The 22,474-nt window shown below is 37.6% G+C and overlaps 2 protein-coding genes and 1 long non-coding RNA gene across 24 annotated transcripts in view; 2 read left to right on the top strand and 1 right to left on the bottom strand.

The window, feature by feature from the left end:
* Positions 1-12,995, bottom strand: part of DNAJB4 (DnaJ heat shock protein family (Hsp40) member B4) — a 45,758-nt gene extending 32,763 nt beyond the window's left edge. Inside the window, exon 1 of the mRNA XM_025288414.3 lies at positions 12,752-12,995. The gene's annotated coding sequence lies outside the window, so the exon portion shown is untranslated. The remainder of the gene's footprint in view (positions 1-12,751) is intronic.
* A 251-nt stretch (positions 12,996-13,246) lies between these two features.
* Positions 13,247-22,474, top strand: part of FUBP1 (far upstream element binding protein 1) — a 34,350-nt gene continuing 25,122 nt past the window's right edge. For 9 of the 22 annotated variants that reach the window (XM_025288399.2, XM_025288405.2, XM_044944811.1 and 6 more), the window contains exons 1-5: positions 13,247-13,482; positions 19,383-19,473; positions 20,304-20,366; positions 21,180-21,218; positions 22,183-22,222. In XM_025288399.2, coding sequence (XP_025144184.1) covers positions 13,363-13,482; positions 19,383-19,473; positions 20,304-20,366; positions 21,180-21,218; positions 22,183-22,222 — 353 coding nt within the window. In that variant the 5' untranslated portion in view covers positions 13,247-13,362. Of the gene's footprint in view, positions 13,483-16,839; positions 16,993-19,382; positions 19,474-20,303; positions 20,367-21,179; positions 21,219-22,182; positions 22,223-22,474 lie in introns of those variants that run through there. The other 13 variants (XM_044944819.1, XM_044944818.1, XM_025288410.2 and 10 more) reach the window with 8 other exon arrangements.
* LOC123334086 lies at positions 13,489-16,077 on the top strand. The gene is made up of 2 exons (XR_006551852.1): positions 13,489-15,117; positions 15,592-16,077. It is a non-coding gene; the product is annotated as an uncharacterized LOC123334086 (long non-coding RNA).

The following is a 22,474-nucleotide window of genomic DNA, read 5'->3' on the forward strand; positions in this document are numbered from 1 at the left end:
GTTCTCATTATTTATCTACTTTATACATAGTATCAATAGTGTATGCATGTCAATCCCAATCTCCCAATTCATCCATCTCCTCTTCTCCCCCTTGGTGTCCATATGTTTGTTCTCTGTATCTGCGTCTCTAGTTCTGCTTTGTAATTAAGATCATCCATACCAATTTTTTCAGTGGTTTCCTTGTTTTAAAGAGAAGAAACTTTTTTCCACTTTACAATCATGCCTACGTAACACTGGGAACTGTGACAACCATTATGCAATCATGAGGTGCACTAAGTCAAATGCTGAGGATGGCAGAGGGAAAAAATGAAAAACAAATATATATGGATACCTGATATATTATTGAGCTGCTAAATCAACCAGCCCAAGATTAACTCTGCATCTAAATTTTTTAGTTATTATTTAGTAAGGGTTTTCATTATTTACAGGCAATTGTATATGGTTACCAAAATCTCATTTAATTTTTGTAACAATCCTTAGAGCACAAAGAACAAAATGAGACTTGAAAAAGATTAAACATGGCCAGGTTAAATAACTTGACACATAGGTAGCAAATGATGAACTGAAGCTTATCTAATTCCAAAATCTTTTTCAAGTGATTTAGAGTGGATTTTAAACAGTGGACATAACTGAAAGACAAAGGGCAATGGGAGTTGGGAATTCCTGGACTGGCAAATAAGACCAGGAAGTAACAAAGACTGAAAAAAAAAGGGAAGTGTCAAAAGACAAGAAGACCGGAAAGAGTATGTTAGTGAAGAGTCTAAAATAGTAAGTCTTTTTAAGAGAATACTGGAATTGGAAGGCTTTTATTGTTTGAGTGGTCTGGATGAAGATTAGATGTAGACTGTACTCATAGACTGTAGCTATGAGTAGGAGGAAATTGCATTTTGAGTGGTCAAGGATTGAGTAATTAATAGCATCTACTATGTGACGCATTATTTTCTGTACTTGGGTTCAGTGATGACTAGACCCTGTGGAGCTCATACTATGGGATGAAACACTGACAACAAATAAACAACTAGAACTTTGGTGTGTACAGAGTTTTGGGCCCTACAGTCAGAGGCACTCAGTGGTATCTGATTTTTTATGAAGTTCCCTGGCTTCCAACTGAGGCCTTTACTCAGAATTACAAACAGAACATTATACTCAGGGTTACAAACAGAAAAACTTCTACCTCTGTTTCATTGACTATCTAAAGCCTTTGACTGTGTGGATCATAAGAAACTATGGAAAGCTCTTAAAGAGATGGGAATACCAGACCATTTTGCCTGTCTCCTCAGAAACCTGTATGCGGATCAAGAAGCAACAGTTAGAACCCTGTATGGAACAACTGACTGGTTCAGGATTGAGAAAGGCGTATGACAGGGCTGTCTGCTGTCACCCTGTTAATTTAACCTATATGCTGAGCACATTAAGAGAAATGCTGGTCTGGATGAGTTTCAAGTGGGAATCAAGACAGGCGGGAAAAACAACAAGAACCTGACATGTGGATGATACATGAAATCATAAGACAACTGCTTCTTGACAGGAAAGCTATGACAAACCTAGACAGTGTGTTGAATAGCAGAGACATCACTCTGCCGACAAAGGTCCATATAGTAAGGCTATGGTCTTCTCACAAGCACCAAAGAATTGATACCTTCGAACTGTGGTACTGGAGATTTCTGAGAGTCCCTTGGACAGCATGATTAAGGGAAATTAACCCTGAATACTCATCGGAAAGACTGATGTTGAAGCTGAAGCTCCAGTATTTTGGTCACCTGATGCAAGAGCCAACTCATTGGAAAAGTCCCCGATGATGGCAAAGACTGAGGGCAGAAGAAGAGAGTGTCAGAGGATGAAATGGCTGGATGGCATCACCAATGTAATGAATATGAACTTCGGCAAATTTCAGGAGATGGCAGGGGCAGGGAGGCCTGGCGTGCTGCAGTCCATGGGGTCGCAGAGTTGGACACGACTGGGCAACTGAACAACAACAAACAAAACACAAGAATTAAATGACAATCAGGATGACAAAGACTGGCAATTATGTAATTACTTAAAATAATTTTACATCCACTAGGAAATCAATATTTAAATAATGAATGATCTTATCTTCTCCCATTCTGACTCTGCAATACACTGCTTAAAAACTACAGTCTATTCTTTTCCATTCCTTCAAAGTTTTTTTTCTTTTTTTCTTTTGGCTGCATCTCACTCTTATGGGATTTTAGTTCCCTGACCACAGATCTAACTCAGGCCCCCAGCAGTGAATGCACCAAGTTCTAACCACTGCACAACCAGGTAATCCTCTTTTTCAGACTGATGTAAATAACTACCTACAAACAAATAGAGTCCTTCCAAAGTGATTCAGTTTCATTCAACATTCACTCACGAGGGTAAGGATATTTGTCTATTTAGTTCACTACTGTATCTTTGACACCTAGAACAATGCCCAGCATTTTGACTAAACCGAATAAATTAATAGATTAATAAGTAGCCACTAGATGCCAGATATTACATTCATCTCAAAAGTAAATATGACATTTCCTGCCCTTAAAGAGAATACCATTTAAAGGTTCTAACTAAAATAAAATTTCTTGATCTTTACTTATATCAGAGTACAGTTTAAAAAGCAAGTTGTTAAGACTCAAAGTAATATCTATCCTGGATAAAAGGAATTCACTGTCGACTTCATATGTTTTTAAATTTAGAAAACAAACTACCATTCTATTTTGAAAAGTTAGTATTTCTATCATTAGGTACTATAATTATATAATGTTATAAAGAATATTATAGTTAAGTCACAGGAAAATAGTAATTTCAGATACTTTTAAAAATTTTATTCCTTATTTTCCTTCTCCAGTCCTTTAAAGTACATTTTTTTAAAAATGAAGTGAGAATATCAGTTAATATGAAGCAACATAAAAGAACAAACAGAATCAGAAGGCAAATTCCAAAGAGATCACTGCTATAAATAGAGATGTGGAAATGTCAGGACAGAGAAGCAAAGTTCCACTAAAAACAACAACAAAATTGTATGCCAAATGAGTTTTATATCTCATACCCACACATCTTCAGTTAAGGACTTCACCGGCAAAGATTCTCCATCTTCTAATTATCTTAAAAAGTAAAAGTGAGTAAAGGCAGATGTCCCAATTTTAAAAACCAAGATGTTTTTGGTTCTGCACAGATTCTTCTTTCCATTGTACCTAAAAAGCAGAAAACCTCTATCTGAAACTTAACCCAATCACTGCTGCTTCAAAAGAGAAGTTATTTCATGAAATAAGCAGCACTGGACTAGGAATCTAGTCTTGCAATTAATTCTGTCACTTTGTACACAGCACTTCAGTAGTCTGGGTCACAATTTCCTCCACTATAAAATGAAAGAAATGGACTAGATGATCCTCAACATCTTTCTAAGTTCTTAGAAAAAGTTTGAGTGAAGATGCTGTTCAGCACTATTTAGCCTCAAGGGGCCCCAACATTCATAATCATATTCAACAATTTGTTTTTAGCTCTAGCTTGGCAGGAAAACTATAAAAATTATTACTACACATAAAACTCAATTCAATAAGTATTTAGGCTTCTACCAGCAGAAAAGTGTAAGCCAGATGGGGCAAGCCAAAGAATAAGATGCAGTCCTTAACCACAGCCCTCTCTTATGCAGAGGGGAAACTAGATAGGATAATATCTCTGAATTCAGAACATTTACTACAGTCTATCTGAAGAAACATTTTAATTCAGCCTCCTCACGCAAATACTTATTAAATACTTTTTTGTATAAAAGTCAGTTTTCAAACTATGATAAACGTTAAGAATCTAAGATGCTTTTTTTTTTGGCCATGCCCCATGGCTTGTGGGATCTTAGTTCCCTAACCAGGTATTGAACAGGCCTCTGGCAGTGACAGTATCAAGTCCTAACCACTGAACTGCCAGGGAATTTCCTTAACATGCTTATTTTTTAAAATGTGTATTTCCCAAAAATATAATTCACTAGGTCCAGGTGGGGCTCAGGTATCCACATTTTTCAAAAAGCTGATAGGGTTTAGAAACAGAAAATGTTTCTAGAGCTTGAATTCTTAAGATTATATGCCTGTAACGACCAGAGGGCAAATTGCAAGGCATTAAAAATAAGCAAAAGTCTGATGGAGCATGTAGACTTTATATTTCCGTGGTTCTCTAGTGTGGGCTGCACTTTAAAAATCAACATTTTTACAGTTTTTACAGATACAGATATAGACCAGTTAAATCAGAATCTCTGGGAGTGGTAGTTGGGGCTCAGCCCTAACATTTAAAAAAAAATCTCCTGTAATCAATTGCAGACTACCACTGAATTAAAGACAAGATCATTGGAATTGGTCCTGAAGAGTCTTAACAGTCTAGTTAGTGATACGTACTACAAATACATAACCCCTTGAACAATATATTTGAAAAATAACACAGCATCATCAAATATACAGGTATATATATATACACACACACACACACACACACACCATAAAGCACTATGTTCTTTAGTAAGGTATATTACTAATCCACCAATGCAATCAGCAATACAGAAAAACAAGCTTCTATAACATACAACACATATGTTCTTTAAATTCTGTAAGCAATCTAAATATTTTTATTACCTTACATTAAGAGCTGCCTTCCCATGAAGAATTTTAGCCTACATCTTGATAAAAACTAACGCAAATATTTTAAAAATCCAAGTAAGAAATGACAACTTGTGACTCATACCCTAGAAATTAAGAGAGATACATTTCATTACTTGACTTTTTAATAGATTTTTTTTTCCAAGTCAGGCTGCCTGAGTTCAAATCTCAGCCCTAACATTTATTAACATGTGACCTTGGGCAAGTTAGTTAACTCATCTGTACCCCAGTAAAATGGAGATATTAATAGCACCTACCTCATAAAGCCATTGTACGGATAAATGAATTAAACATATGTAAAGCACTTAGAGGCGCCTTCCCAGGTAGCTCAGCAGTGAAAAATCTGCACACAGCAGACATGGGTTTGATCCCTAGATTGGGAAGATCCCCTGGAGGAGGGCATGGCAACCCACTCCAGTATTCTTGCCTGGAGAATCCCATGGAATGAGGAGCCTGGTGGACTACTGTCCATAGGGTCACAAACAGTGGGGCATGACTGAAGTGACTGACCATGCACCCATGCAAAGCACTTAGAAGAGTGCCCAATACATAGCACTTTAGAGTGTGTTTTGCAGTCAAGACACAGGAAAAGACATAGTTCTTACTATCATAAACCTTACAATATAGTGAAATTCTAAGTAAACAATAAATGATATTATGGTATTATTACCATGACATGATACATGAGAACAAATAGGAATCCTTAAATTTTAGAGTTTTATACAGGTTTTTTGGAAAAATGGAAAATTTTCAACAGACAACAGTGAAATAAGAGGTGAGGAAGTGTTCCTGACAAAGAGAAAGATATGGGTAAAGGCCCAGGGCTCTGCAACTAAGAATAGGTGGGAATGACAAGGATGGCAAAAGGCTGGATTTATGGCAAATAAATGGTCATCAGCAAAATCCTAGAGGATCTGTCAATCCACTAACAGCCTTTCAATCAAGACATGCTATTAAATCTGACATCCAAATCAGAGAAGAAATTTCTAAAAACTGAGGGTGAGATGATACTTCTGAAAGAGAAAACAAAAATCACTATGTAAAAACATATGACTTTAAATTTTTTTTTACTTTTCAAAAACAGATTAAACTGTTCTCTCTTTTTAGTATGCTGGTAAAAGGAAGAAGTTATGTGACTTACCAAAGGGCACATGGGTTGGATTTGAGTCTAGATAGATCCTCTGGGACCAAGTCCAGAGTTCTTTTCACTACATGAAGCTGCCTCCAATTTCAGATACTAGTCAAAATGTGGTTCTCCTCAAAGTTCCCAAGTTACCTTTGTGTTAACAACTTTGTCCTTTAAAATAAAAGTATTTCCTGATTCCATTCACACAGTCTGAAATAGTATCCTACAAAACTCAATCAGAAAGGATACACAAATCATTAAGACCAATAATCAAATACCCTAAAACAACATTAACCATCAAATACCTTAAAATAACACTGTGGACCACTTACTTCAGTTTGAATTGGCCACTTTCTTCCTCATATCTAACCTGAATCTGTTGTGACTGTGCACTCAGAAAGTACAGGCCCGGTTCCAATGACACAGAGAGTACAGGGTGAAGTTATCAGATCCTTTTGGCTAAGAGTTGTTTGGATGTAGGTGATGGATAATAAAAGTGAGGCAAGAAGTCTACAATTTTGCCACTCAAACACCTATCCAAAAAGCCATAAAGGACTGTTTTTCTTCAGGAGCTATAAAAATCTGTTAATATTTCACACAGATTTAACAAATTCAATAGTGGAAAGACTTTTATAAGCTTAAAAACACTGAATTTGTTTCATTCTAGGCATGAAATATGAAATATTAATTTCTATGTTGACAGTGACTATAAAATATAATTCAGCTGAACAATTAGCCAATCTCTTAAAGCACAATAAACAAGTTTTAGATTATTAGCTATTATACACCCATTTTTAAGATGATTTACATTAGGCAAAGGGAAATGAACTTACTAAAGAAAAGTCTGATTTCATCAATTATAATGAAATTATCTAGAGTTTCAGTTCAGTTCAGTCGCTCAGTCGTGTCTGACTCTTTGCAAACTCATGAATTGCAGCATGCCAGGCCTCCCTGTCCATCACCAACTCCTGAAGTTCACTCAGACTCACATCCATCGAGTCAGTGATACCATCCAGCCATCTCATCCTCTGTCGTCCCCTTCTCCTCCTGCCCCCAATCCCTCCCAGCATCAGAGTCTTTTCCAATGAGTCAACTCTTCGCATGAGGTGGCCAAAGTACTGGAGTTTCAGCTTCAGCATCATTCCTTCCAAAGAACTCCCAGGGCTGATCTCCTTCAGAATGGACTGGTTGGATCTCCTTGCAGTCCAAGGGACTCTCAAGAGTCTTCTCCAACACCACAGTTCAAAAGCATCAATTCTTCGGCGCTCAGCCTTCTTCACAGTCCAACTCTCACATCCATACATGACCACAGGAAAAACCATAGCCTTGACTAGACGGACCTTTGTTGGCAAAGTAATGTCTCTGCTTTTGAATATGCTATCTAGGTTGGTCATAACTTTCCTTCCAAGGAGTAAGCGTCTTTTAATTTCATGGCTGCAGTCAGCATCTGCAGTGATTTTGGAGCCCAGAAAAATAAAGTCTGACACTGTTTCCGCTGTTTCCCCATCTATTTCCCATGAAGTGATGGGACCAGATGCCATGATCTTCTTTTTCTGAATGTTGAGCTTTAAGACAACTTTTTCACTCTCCACTTACACTTTCATCAAGAGGCTTTTTAGTTCTTCACTTTCTGCCATAAGGGTGGTGTCATCTGCATATCTGAGGTTATTGATATTTCTCCCGGCAATCCTGAGTCCAGCTTGTGCTTCTTCCAGCCCAGCGTTTCTCATGATGTGCTCTGCATATAAGTTAAATAAGCAGGGTGACAATATACAGCCTTGATGTACTCCTTTTCCTATTTGGAACCAGTATGTTGTTCCATGTCCAGTTCTAACTGTTGCTTCCTGACCTGCATACAGATTTCTCAAGAGGCAGGTCAGGTGGCCTGGTATTCCCATCTCTTTCAGAATCTTCCACAGTTCATTGTGATCCACACAGTCAAAGGCTTTGGCATAGTCAATAAAGCAGAAATAGATGTTTTTCTGGAACTCTCTTGCTTTTTCCATGATCCAGCAGATGTTGGCAATTTGATCTCTGGTTCCTCTGCCTTTTCTAAAACCAGCTTGAACATCAGCAAGTTCATGGTTACAAGCAAAGTACAAATGAGTTTGAAGACTGAGTAGATCCAGAACTAACACACATATAACCAAGTCAAAAGTCATTGGTTATAGTTTTCCACAAGTCAGTTGCTATTTAAGGATCCTGGCTTTTACAAAAACTAAGATTTGAACATAGATGTTTAATCTAAAAAGTATATAGAAGTTGCATACCATGGATCCTTTCCTATTTATGAAATGTGCTGATGTGTGTTCAGTGGCTTAAGGTCAGTGTGCATGCTAAATCACTTCAGTAGTATCTGACTCTTTGCAACCTCATGGACTCTAGGCTTCCAGGCTCCTCTGTCCATGGGATTTTCAGGCAAGTACACTGGAGTGGGTTGACATTTCCTACTCCAGGGGATCTTCCCGACTAAGGAATAGAACCCACATCTCCTGTGTCCTCTGCACTGGCAGGCGGATTCTTTAACCACTGTGCCACCTGGGAAGCCCCAATTATGAAATACCAGAAGACAAATTCTACATTTAATAATGCCAATTTCCATTTGATAGTATTTCCTGGTTTCTGAAGAGCTCACAGTGATATCTCATTTGAGGATACCAACACAGATTATGATCCTCATGTAGATGAGAAATCTGAGACACAGAGGCTAAGTTCACTTGACCAAGATAACAGAGTCAACTAAAATGTGGAAATGGATTTTTTTCAATATTCATTCATTCAACAAATATGTAAGCCTACATGTTAGGGACTAGTCAATGGTAGAGACAGACAAAGTCCTTGCTATACAGAAGTTAACATTCTAATAGGAGAGAGACAATAAACAAGTTAACACCTACAACATAATACAATTTTCAATCAATTCTAGAAAGAGAACATGGTAATTGGAGAGCAACTGCAAAATGGCACAACCAGAGGTCAGAGATGGTCTAAGATGACATCTAAGCTGAGACCCAAATGACGAGGACAATTCATCCATGTGAAGGTCCGTAAGAACATCTGAATCAGGTAAAGGAAAATGCAAATATAAAACCCTAGAGGCAGGAATGATCTTGGGCAGCCAGGTGGCTCAAGTGTTTAGATAGTAGCCTGATCATATGGAGCCCATAGGCCATTCCAGGAGATAGGATTTAAAGTACAGCAGGAAAGACATAGGTAAGACTATCTGGCTGATGTTTTAAATAAAGCTTTTAAGCTCTTATATGAAGAAACAATTATAATACAATCAGGTAGAGGCAACTTTGAGCTTCAAAAGTACTGTTAATGGTCTGTTTCTTGGAGACTCTTCTTGGAAAGTGGATGAACGGGTACTTGTTATTTTGAGAACTTACGTATATAACTATATACTTCGCTGTACAAAATTTCATAATTTTTAAAAGTAAACTGAAGAGATGTAAGGGTAGAAGCAGAAAATCTAGAATGCTACTATAACAGCCCAGGACTGTGGTGATGGTAACTCAGGAGCAGTGGAGGTAAAAAGTAGTGGCATGTAGAAGGATGGTAAATACGTCTTCTTGATGGAAGATCAGGGACGGCTATTAAGGCTGACCAGTGGTCAGGAAATGGCAACCCACTCCAGTGTTCTTGCCTGGAGAATCCCAAGGACAGGGGAGCCTGGTGGGCTGCCGTCTATGGGGTCGTATAGAGTCAGACACGACTGAAGCGACTTAGAAGCAGCAGCAGTGGTCCTCATTGTGGAGTGATTTTGCCTCCCAGGGGACAGCTACAGTATCTAGAGACATTTCTGGTTGTCATAATTGGTATGGGGGAGTATGTGCTTCTGGCGTCCATGGGTAGAGGCCAAGGATGCTGCTAAACATACTACAATGCACAGTAGTGCTACAAAGCAAAGCATCTGGTCATAAAGTGTCAACAGTGCTGAGGCTGAGAAATCCTGGTCTTGACTGATTTCAAATGGTTTCCATCCTAGAATATCCATACTTCCAGAAGACTTAACCAAAAAAAAAAAAAAAACTAGAAATGGAGGCCTTTAGTTATTTTTAATATTTCAGTTCAGTTCAGTCGCTCAGTCATATCTGACGCTTTGCGACCCCATGGACTGCAGCACGCCAGGCCTCCCTGTCCATCACCAACTCCCGGAGTTTACTCAAACTCATATCCATTGAGTCGGTGATGCCATCCAGCCATCGCATCCTCTGTCGTCCCCTTCTCCTCCTGCCCTCAATCTTTCCCAGCATCAGGGTCTTTTCAAATGAGTCAGCTCTTTGCATCAGGTGGCCAAAGTATTGGAGCATCAGCTTTAACATCAGTTCTTCCAATGAACCTCAGAACTGATCTCCTTTAGGATGGACTGGTTGGATCTCTTTGCACTCCAAGGGACTCTCAAGAGTCTTCTCCAACACCACAGTTCAAAAGCATCAATTCTTCAGTGCTCAGCTTTCTTTACAGTCCAACTCTCACATTCATACATGACTACTGGAAAAACCATAGCCTTGACTAGATGGACCTTTGTTGGCAAAGTAATGTCTCTGCTTTTTAATATGCTATCTAGGTTGGTCATAGCTTTTCTTCCAAGGAACAAGCACCTTTTAATTTCATGACTGCAGTCACCATCTGCAGTGATTTTGGAGCCCCCAAAAATAAAGTCTGACACTGTTTCCCCATCTATTTGCCATGAAGTGATGGGACTGGATGCCATGATTTTAGTTTTCTGACTGTCGAGCTTTAAGCCAACTTTTTCACTCTCCTCTTTCACTTTCATCAAGAGGCTCTTTAGTTCTTCTTCCCTTTCTGCCATAAGGGTGGTGGTGTCATCTGCATATCTGAGGTTATTGATATTTCTCCTGCCAATCTTGATTCCAGCTTGTGTTTCATCCAGCCCAGCATTTCTCATGATGTACTCTGCATAAAAGTTAAATAAGCAGGGTGACAATATACAGCCTTGACATACTCCTTTTCTTATTTGGAACCAGTCTGTTGTTCCATGTCCAGTTCTAACTGTTGCTCCCTAACCTCCATACAGGTTTCTCAAGAGGCAGGTCAGGTGGTCTGGTATTCCCATCTCTTTCAGAATTTTCCAGTTTGTTGTGATCCATACAGTCAGAAGCTTTGACACAGTCAATAAAGCAGAAATAGATGTTTTAATATTTAGAGATAACTAAAATTGCGGTATACATAAAATCTTTTTGGAGGTAAATTATAGCATTCTCTTAACTATGTCAATAAGGACTAACTGGTGTATGTCTAATTAATAAAGTATTAAAAAATCAATTACTGACTGCCATTTATTGGGCAGACTTTCTCAAAGAACAACTGAAGAAAGTCTATTTAGCAATACCACCCAACACTGTTTTTAGATTTTCTTTTTATCGGTTAAGCTTAAATCTGTAGCCCAACACATGCACTGCTTTTCCAAATACAAATTTCCCCTATATCGAAATAGATGGCCATGCTGCACACTGAAAAAGATAATCAGAGCTGTGAGATGGTAGGAAAAGCTAATAATAAGAGAATGATGGCCCACGTGTACTGCGTGCATATAACTGTTATCCGACTTATTTTGGGCCTTGAGCAAGTGGACACGTTAACTTCAGATGTAACGAAGACTGCAGCACATATTTCTCTCAATTACTGTAAGACTAGCAATGGAAAAAGTACGAAACTTAAAACTCAACATTCAAAAAATTAAGATCATGGCATCCGGTCCCATCACTTCATGGGAAATAGATGGGGAAAGGATGGAAACAGTGAGACTTTATTTTCTTGGGTTCCAAAATCACTGCAGATGGTGACTGCAGCCATGAAATTAAAAGACGCTTGTTCCTTGGAAGAAAAGTAATGACAAACCTAAACAGCATATTAAAAAGTAGAGACATCACTTTGCCCATAAGGTCTGTATAGTCAAAGTTGAGGTTTTTCCAGCAGCCATGTACGAATGTGAGAGCCGGACAATAAAAAAGAACTGATGCCTTCAGAACTGTGGTGCTGTAGGAAACTTGAGAGTCCCTTGGACAGTAAGGAGATCACACCAGTCAATCCTAAGGGATATAATCCTGAATATTCATTGGAAGTACTGATGCTGAAGCTCCAATACTTTGGCCACCTGCTGCGAAGAGCTGACTCATTGGAAAAGACCCTGATGCTGGGAAAGACTGCAGGCAGGAGAAGGGGATGACAGAGGATGAGATGGTGGGATGGCATCACCGACTCAACAGACGTAAGTTTGAGCAAACTCCTGGAGATGGTGACCCACAGGGAAGCCTGGCGTGCTGCAGGCCATATAGTTGCAAAGAGTCAGACACAACTGAGAGACTAAACAAAAACTCTTTGAGAACTGATTCACTAAACACAAAATACCAAAGTTGGTAAAGTTCATTTTACCTCATTCTTTGTTACCTAAGCGGAAAAAATGGGGGCAGGGAGACAAAGACAATCATTGTAATAGACTCCTAAAGCACTGTAATGTGTCTGAAACTATTATTAATGAGTCTAAATTACTACTACTACTACTATTGCATTAAATTACGCGTGACGATATGCTCCAAAAGGAAATTACCTGGTAACTGAAGATAACAGAAAATACATAACAATAACAACCTAGTTCCCAGATGACAATAAATTACATTTGAGTTCTCACAGGTTTGGGACAGTATTTCTAAGAAGCCAAGAGGCCACAAAGAATTTCTGTCAAGAAATGGATGCTGTTCATAACTATAAGGCCCTCAATAAAACTGGCCATGGTTACATACGATATTAGGTTACTAAGTCCGGCGAAAACTACATTTTAGGAACAATCACATTTCTAAAAAAGAAATGAGCAATCATATCGTCACAGCCTCATCCAAAATATTTACACAAAACCTTAGTAAAATCAACTCTAGAACTAAGGCCTCCAGCCTGAATTCATCCCCAATTGTGATAAAACTCCAAACTGACAATCTAGAAGTAAAATACAGGGACACTTTACTACCCTGAAAATCAGGCCGCGTTGCCGCTAGGCCGGGCGGACGTTTTCGGCAGCATCACCTCGCGGCGGCCGGGGCGCGCTCTCTCCCAGGCGCACTCCCGGCCGCAGCGCTCTCGAGACACTGTTGCGCCGCCGTTGCGCCTGTCGACGTCACATGCTTCCCCAAGGATACAACAGAATGACCCTCGGTGGAAAATCCACCCACTCTATTCCCTGAAGCGGCGGCCAATAAGACACTACTCCATTCCTCCGGGCTTTCAAAAATTAAAGCGAACCGCAGTCGCCTCGCGAGTCTTTACCCACCACCAAAGTGGAAAAACCGTACCACCTTAGCCCAAGGATGCACAAAGAGGCGGTGCCAAAGTAAACCCCATTCTCGCGAAATATAAAGACAATCCTCGCGATGTCTCCTCGCCTTTTTCTAGCCTCACCCCTCAAGCCAGCGCGTTGCCTCAAAACATCGCGAGATTTTCTTCTCTCAGTCTCCGCCCCTTTACGGCACGATGGTCGCACAAGAATGCGATACAGGCTTGACGGCCGCCATTTTCTTTCTTTCTTAGCAGTTGGCTGAGAGGTCACTGAGAGGAATCGGTAGCGGCCTCTGTAGTGTAGGCATGGCAGACTATTCAACAGTGCCTCCACCCTCCTCTGGCTCAGCCGGTGGCGGAGGCGGCGGTGGTGGTGGTGGAGGAGTTAACGATGCTTTCAAAGATGCACTGCAGAGAGCCCGGCAGGTAAGTCTGGACCGCGCGGCGGGATCCCGAAAGCTCACGGTAATTGGCCGCTGGCGGAGTAGGCCGCTACTTCTTCGCGCGTTAGGAAGAGGAAAGAAGTGCCCTTCCGGCCTCTGAAATGTGAGAAGACTCACGTTTCTCCACGTTGGTAATAAGCTGGAATTCGGGTTTTGTATTCTTAGTGTATGAGCCACTTTGAACCCCAACGCATGCTCTGCGAAGATGGGTTTAGGTTATTCTCCCGCTTCTGCGGTACTCGCGCTTTTTTCTCCAAGGAGTTAGCATTTCCTTTTCTTCTGAGTGAACATCCACTTAAATGGGATAAAGCGCGCGTAGTTTTACACAATAGTATGGAAGCTTCTAGTAATGAGTTTGGGAAAGAACTAGAGTCCGTCTGTAGGAGCCATAGTAAGGGAAGGGACCTGTCATTAAAGCAGTCTTTAGAGCTTCCAGCCCATTCGAACTCTCCCGCAGTTAATCTTTCGGTATCATTCACTTTCACACATTCAAGGAAGAGAATTAAGGGAGCACTAGTATCCCGGGCTGGAATCCTTCCTCAGGGCGGGATTTACGCGTGTTCTATGGCTCCTTCCCTCTTCTCAAAATGGCCTCAGCTCGTTCATACCCGAAGTTTCAGTTTGAATCTGCCTCTCAGTTCAGAGTCGTAAACTGACCAGGACTCTTTGTATTACGTAGGTGCGTACATTTGCCTTGAAGGCACTTCTTTCCCAAACGGGAGCTGTTGAAAAGAAGTAGTAACGTTGTGCTCTAGGATTTAATTTGAACTTTACCTTCATGTAATTTTCAAATGTATTTAGTCGGTATGAACTTGTGTCTAAAGCAAAAGTAAGAATCTTTGTGATTCGATGCTTATTAGATGCTAGACATTTTTGGAATACAGTGTTAAGCTAATGGTAATCAGAAATCAATTTTGTGGTATGTTTTGATAACATTAGGAGTTCACTTCATTAACTTACTTTTTAACCCCTAGTTGGATTAAAGGATCATTTGACTCAAAATCCTTAAATCTGTAGTGATGTAGCATACCGCTCATATTTTTGTAATGTGAACACATTATAAATAAAAATGTACCTGTACTTGTTTATAATCAGAAATTTACCAGGTAGTCAACAGGGGGATACCATTAACACCAATTATTCGATTTGTTTACCTAATTTTTATTTACTGTTTCTGAACGTGTTTAAAATCGTGACTGAAACGTTAATATAATGACAGCAACCCTGTTAGAGGGGTTTTTAGAGAAGATTCAACCGGAATTAATTTATTCAAGCAGCATATTGAGTCAGTTTGTTCCATACACTATACTTCGATACTGGAGACTTTTAAAAATGTGTTAATTGGATTTTTTGCTTTCTAGGAAGCCATGATATAGTCAAAGAACCAAATGCAAAAGAGTAGTAGTATCTGATTAATGCTTTCAAAGCGTAGACAAGATTTAGGCACTGTTAATTCGTCCATTTGTTCTGTAAACATTTATAAAGAGTTCTGCTGTGAATCAGGTACTGTACACATCACAAGGGAGTTGGGTACCCTACTGCCAAAGGACTGATATTTTAAGCAAGGCATTAAAGAATGAGAGTTTGACCAGTGGATAAAGAAGCAGCATGCACCAAGGTATGGGGGTTTGGGGGAAGATGAGAACCTGAGTGAAGTCATTGGAGGATAGGGTTGGGTGGGGAAGGAGGGTGGAAAATGAGGTGAGAAAAAGTGAAGGTGGATACCAAGTTAGAATGCTTTTTTAATATAGACATTGTCCTCAAACTATGAATTTCTTGTCCTGCAATAGAGTTTACAAGTGTCTTTGCTGTGATTTGATTATTTCTACAGAATTGATCTTAAATCTGATACTCTCAAGTTGAGCATTCGAGTTGAATTGCCGCTTCTCATGGTATTTGAGAATGCTTCCATATATATTGGTTGTAGCTGCTTGTCTGATTATTCAGGTGTGGAGTATAGGGAAAGGTGTTTGGGTTTACGGAACAAGTTAGGTTAATACTTGAACTACTTTTTTCCTTATTTATATTAAATGGATTCTGAATTGTATTTCCAAAATCTCCATCTAACCTTAAGTTTCTTTTCTTTGTCCAGAGTATTATGCTATGTTCTTTGGAAGGAAGAGGTATAAGAACAGCTTATTGCCTTCAAAGAGCTACACACTGGTGGGAAATCTATTGGCATTTCAGCTGAACAGTTCTTTGTTATGCGGGAAAGCAGAACAAATGATCAGGGTCCCTGGACCCTATCTAGTTAAAGCTAGTAGCATTTACTCCAGCTGATTGTTGCCATCTGGCAGTGGAGCTCGGTCTTTTTTCCAGAGAATTCTAATAGTTTGTTTTTTTTTAATGTGACGTTTTCAGATTTTATAATACTCTGTGAGCTAAATCTAACACAGGGGCACCAAATTGCTTCTCTAGGGTTTCCAACGGTATAGTTTAGAAATTATATTTGGGTATTTCAAGCTTTATCTGTAGAGGGTGATATTGAAATTATTTGACTAGATACTTAGTGATCACACTGATAACAAGTTCTGTCCCTGAAGCATTGGAAAATTAATACGTATCTACTTTTTTCCCCTTAAAGTTATATGAAGATAGAAGTAAATCTGAGACTGAGTAGTAGATCACAGGTTAAGCAAGATTATCAACCCTCATCACTTCCCCTCTAAGCTATTAAATTAGTCATTAGGTACTCAGTTCTTTAAGTCTCTTCCTTGATAATTGTGAAAGTAATTCAGACTATTATGTTTGAATAAAAAGAAAAACTTATAAAATAGAACTCTTGACTTTTTACTTACCATTATTCTCTTCAGTGAAAACTAGCATTTGAGAGTTTTGTTTTGGGGGCTCTTTTTAGTAACATTTTGAGATAGGATAGCAAAGCTTGATTATGATAATAAAGACTTAGGACTGTAGAGAGGGGACAATATTAATAAAGTGGTGGCCTAGTAATATTTCTAGCCTCTTCGCATTTCTGGTACATGGAAACAATCCATTAGGACCTTTCCCATAGTAGGTACTCAGTATTTATTAAATTGAATGAATATATCTTTAATGAATTAATGATGAAATTTTGTTTTGAAAATAATTGCATTCTTTCAAAATGTATGTCTTTGGCCAGTATAAATAAAAGGCTGTTAAAATTTTTGAACCAAACATTTGAAGTCTTGTGAACTCTGGATTATTGTTGAATTCTAGTGTGCTGACTTGTTCATAGTAACTGGCAATTTATGTGGTACATACTAGGTCTCTGTGCTAAGCGTATGTGTATTAATTCATTTAATTCCCACAATTATCCTACAAGGTAAGTGGAGAAACTATTTATCTCTTTTGTACACAGAAGATGAATGAGGCACAAAATGCTTAAGGAAATTTGGCAAGGACACAAAGCAGTAAAACCAGAATTACCACTGACCCCAAATCACGGTTGGACCCCAAAGCCTAAGGAAGCATGTAGACTGAAACTTAGGAGATAGTCATTTGGGGCATTTAGGTAATTACTTCTGAAAGTCAATCTTTTGTGTGCTATTGTTTGTGGTTTTATTGTTTTGTTCTTGAAAATGAGGTGGTATGACTGAATCTGTTAAATTTTCTTTCAACTCCAAAATTCTTAGATTCTAGGAATAATCAATGAAGAAAGGTGGACAATGCTAAAACAATGAAAATACAAAAAATATTTACCCTTTTGAGAAGCAAGGAGAGTCCAAATAGAACACTTGTATTTTTATTATAAATTAAAATCAAAGAAGTTGCCTACACTTAGTTCTACTGGTCTCATAAGAATTTTATATAGCTAGAGGTTGAATTTTAAGGATTACTATTTCTCTTAAAGTTATCCTGTGAAGTAACCTAGCAAATATATATTTAACTGATCAAATAGTAGTATTTTTACTAAAAGATTTTTACTGACATTTTTAGTGAAGAACCTGCCTGCCAACGCAGGCGATGTGGGTTTGATCCCTGGGTCAGGAAGATCCCCTGGAGAAGGAAATGGCAACCCACTTCAGTATTCTTGCCTGGGAAATCCCATGGACAGAGGAGCCTGGTGGGCTCTAGTTCACGGGATTGCAAAGAGTTGAACAGGACCAAAGCGTCTAAACACAGACAATGTTTTTGTATTGGTTTGGAATTTTTGAGATATGTTAACTGGTTCTTCTGAGTGTACTTAATGATCAGTTTTCATTTGGATATTTTTAGAACTATTCAATAAATAGGAAGATATCCAATTAAGTATCCTTTTTCTATGCAGAAGTTCCTTGGAGTTCAAGGAGTGCTGCTTTGCAAACTCAGAGTATTTATAAAAGCTAATTGCAGAAGGTATTGCCAGCCTAAACTATTTCCTTCATGTACATTGTTGTTTCTCAGACCTGAAATACTTATAAATCAGTGCCCAGCAGCTAAGTTCCTTTGCAGCAGTTCAGATGCTCATTGCTTTAAACTGAAGTGGAAAAACAATTTTCAGGTGTGATGAGGAAAATTTTCAGAAAAGAAATAATACTAATCATATCAAATATACAAATAGGCTTTTGAGAAAGTGAAAGATGATTAAGATAGCATCAAGAAATACATACTTCTTTTATCAAGCATTTTTATATTTAATCCTAATATGCTTTGTAGTGGGTGTTTACATTTACAGATGAGAAAAAGGGAAATCTGGGCACCCTAGGAAATATATTTGGTATATGGGAACAGATAATGTAAGTATCAGGACTTATGTGATACATTTTGAATTCAGGTTGTTAAATACACTTATCCTTCACAGTTTTCTAGTTATAATGAAGCTTGAGGCACTTGATTTAGTTCCACATCAAGATCTCTGGAAGAATTCCAGTCATCAAAAGTTTCATTTTCTCTTTAACTTTAATCATGGAAAATTTCAAACATACTCAAGATTCAAAGAATAACATCAGTACATCACCCATCTTTGATGACTACCCCTTTAGTAATTTCCATGGAGCTCTGTAGAAATTGGAACTTCACCATTGACTTACTATGCCTCTTGAGATGTTTTTCAGTTGTAAAATGATTATCTCATAAGCACTTTCTCTCATAGAATTGTTGGTGGTGATTCAGTGACAAAATGAGTATAAAACATTTATTGCAGGTGGTCAGTTTGGTCTGTTGGCACTCAGCAATTTTAGTTCCATTTCCTTTTTCATAGAAAAATGCCATAAATATCCCCTGGTTTTGCCTCACTTGTGAGGCTGGTATTTCTTATACGACATTTGCCCCAGAACGTGGTTCTATAATAGACTTAGATGTACAACTTCCCAGGTTTCCCCCACACCTCCACATTTCCTTAGAAAAAGATTGTCCAGAAGAAGTATTATGCAAGTTACATATTTTAACTCAACGTAAGTAAAATATTGCCATTTTATTGTATTCAGTATAAGAATTTGGGGGATGCTTTGTATTTGTTCCACAGTTTCACTACTTAGTGTGTCTTTTACACTTGAAGTACATCTCAGTTTGGACTAGACATATCAAGTACTCACTGACCAGATGTGAGTGGCATTTTACACCTTGTTAGACAGCATATGGCCTTAGCATCTCATAAGCTGTTCACAGTTGTTCTCTCTGAGCCAGCCAACACATGGTCATGGAGAAGATAGAATTAGGAGTCAGACTTTCCTTAAAGTTCTTCAGTCAGTCTTCTAAAGATTCCTGATTGATTAGTTCTTTGTTTTTATAGAGATATATCAGAAATTTTCAGATGATAATGATTTAACTGTCTGAAGTTATTAATGATATAAATCGAATTATTTTAATTTGTCTATCAAGTTAATTTTCTTACGTGATAGATATTTAGCATATGTGAGGAAATTTAGTACCGAATAGTTAAAGCTCTGATGCTGTCCTTGATAATGTGTTTTGTTTTTTAAGATTGCAGCAAAAATTGGAGGTGATGCTGGTACGTCACTGAATTCAAATGACTATGGTTATGGGGGACAAAAAAGACCTTTGGAAGATGGAGGTAAGTTATAGCTATAAATATTTTACATTGTTTTACACAGAATTTAGTTGAAGTGATTTTCATTGCTTTTCAAGTGTTCTTTTTTTGAAACATTGCTTTTATCATAAGGTTCCTAAAATTGTAAGGGTTATATTGGCCTCAGAAGGAGAGGGGGTAAAAAGAGACCTAAACAAGGTAGGTAAAATTTGAATTAACCAGCCAGTTTTGTCTTAGTAGAAAACACTATTTTCCCTCTTTTAGGATTGTGCCAGATTGATAGTTTGCACAGACAACTTGTTAATATACTGAAGTAAAAGTCTAGGAAACATCTCACTGGTTTTTCTCATCATACATGAATTAATCTGAGATGCTATATTCTCATTACTTTGTTATTTTAGATTTCACTTTAAAGGTTGAAGTTGCTATATAGTTTGCTACTTTTGTGTGTTGCAGGTTATACCATTGTTACCTTTTTGTTTGCTTTAGTACCTTGTTTTGTGTTTCAGGTTTAACTCAAAATGTGGCTTAAAACAGTAGATATACAGTGCTTTGTATTTTTTTAAAAAACATAATTGTTGAAGCTTCTGAATTTAGAAGTCTGCACGTATTTTTTATTTTAGATTTGATGTATGAATTTTGATACATTTTCTTTTTGCCCTTTTATTCTTTTTTAAAGGAGGATTCTGAATGAGCTTATAGAATGTATTTGTAGCTTTTGATCAGGAGTACTTGGTTTCCTTTTATTTAAGTGTCTTTCACATTTATAGTGAGGTTTTAATATACAAAAAAAAAAATGAGCTAATGATGCTTCAGATGTTGTATGTAATGTATTCTTTTTATTTTATGTGTAGATGGCTCTTGGACAAGTCCGAGCAGTACAACACACTGGGAGGGAATGCCCTCTCCTTTTAAAGGCAGGAATTTTTATTTATTACCTGTGTTCAGTATGTAAACGTGAAATAAACCAGTGGATTCTTAAATGGACACAAATATTTCTTGGATTATGTGTCTGAATTTTTGCTGCACAACATTCTGATGTTTAATCATTTAAGTTTGAAGGGGGGAGGAGAATGTAGTACTTTGAGCTGTAGGTTGCCTATTCTAAGGTATGCATTGTATTCATGTGTGTAAAGGATGTAGATAAAGATGAAGTCATGTAGTTGTTGAGTTTCTGCTGAAGTTTATGCTGTGAAATGTTTGGTTAGGAACAGAACAGTTTAGCTTGAGATTGCCTTGTAATGTGATTTTTTTTTTTTTTTTTACTTATTTTGCATAGCTTTGTGTTCATTGTCAGGTACACTCAGCTTTTGATATGTCAAAATTTCACATTTTGATAGGTTCTTTTCCTTCCAATCTTCAGTTCCTACAGTGGGAAGCATCATTAGACTTTAGCATGTGATGTTTTGCTAACTAATGGACTAAATACTTTCTTGTATCATTCTAAAGTGATTGACATACATTAAGGTCAGTGATTTGATTCAGTAAAAAAGAATTTTCTTTTAATGTCTGTGCATCTTTTAAACATGAAGAGCATGAAAGAAGTGCAGTTTTCTTTGTTTCGATTCCTAAGTGTTTGGGCTGAGTTTTGGTGGTTTTGGTTCAAATGATAAACCATACCCTCAGCTACTTCCTTAAATGTTTATATTGGTGTTCTTGATTGGGTATGGGGGATCTGAGTCTTATATTATATTATTGGCAAAAAATTAAAAGACTCTTTAATTTTGCAGATCAGCCAGATGCTAAGAAAGTTGCTCCTCAAAATGACTGTAAGTATTTATTTTAAATTTGGTTAAAAACTAAATTTTAATAACAGGATTTTGTTCCTATGTTCTGTGATATCTTTGAAGTTATTTGAAGACCATAAATTTTCTTTTTGAATGAATTTATTTGTAAAGATATACCTTCTATCTTTATAATCTTCCATTTCTGTTATGGCACTGTATATATTATAAGATTTGGTTGCTAAATCATTTTATGTATTCAATTTGTTTTATAACTCCCAGTTTTTAATTGATAGATGTTATATTTTCCATTATGGTCTATCATTGGATATTGAATATAGTTCCCTGTACTGTACAGTAAGAACATGTTGCTTATCCATATATATGTATAGTCTGTATCTGCTAACGCCAACCTCTCACTCCATCCCTCCAACACCCCCCATCCACCAGTCATAAGTCTGTTCTCTGCCTATGAGTCTATTTCTATTTCTTGGATAGATTCATTTGTGTCATATTTTAGATTCCACATATAAGTGATATCACGTGGTATTTGTCTTTCTCTTTCTGATTTCACTTAGTACGATAATATCTAGTTGCATCCATGTTCCTATGAATGCCAATATTTCATTCTTTTTTATGGCTAATAGTATTTCACTCTGTATATATACCATATCTTCCTTTATCCATTCTTCTGTCAACAGACGTTTAAATTGTTTCCATATCTTGGCTATTGTGAGTTGTGCTGCTCTGAACATAAGTGTTACAGTTCCATTTCTTAATCTTTGCTTACCAACACTTGAAAAAGGACATTTTTTAATGCTATTGCTAATAATGTCTGCCCTTTCGCTGAGTTTCTTGCTGACTCTGTTTTAAGTATTCTGCGTAAAATTTTATTCTTTTCAAGATGTTGTCTTATGTCAGGGGAAAATTGTAGAATTGCTTTAAATGATTATATTGTTAAACATCTGTCAATTTAAAATAATTTTTATTTCATTTAATTTTTTGGTAGCTTTTGGAACACAGTTACCACCAATGCATCAGCAGCAAAGGTATAGTAAAATAAAAGCTTTTCTAAGAGTATTTTGCAAGTTTTAGTTGAATTCAATGTGAAATATAACCAAGTTAGTATATAGTGAATATACATGTCTTTGTGTGTGTGTGTGTGAATCCTTTAAAGCCCTTGACTCAAATAGATAATAGTGAATGATCAGTTTTCTTTTTGAGTGAGATACATTTATACTTTGAAAGGATGGGTGGAATTAGCCACCCTTTGGAAAAACTAAAGTGATTAAAATAACTTA

Source organism: Bubalus bubalis, chromosome 6 (assembly GCF_019923935.1).
Source record: "Bubalus bubalis isolate 160015118507 breed Murrah chromosome 6, NDDB_SH_1, whole genome shotgun sequence".
Classification (NCBI taxonomy): domain Eukaryota; kingdom Metazoa; phylum Chordata; class Mammalia; order Artiodactyla; family Bovidae; genus Bubalus; species Bubalus bubalis.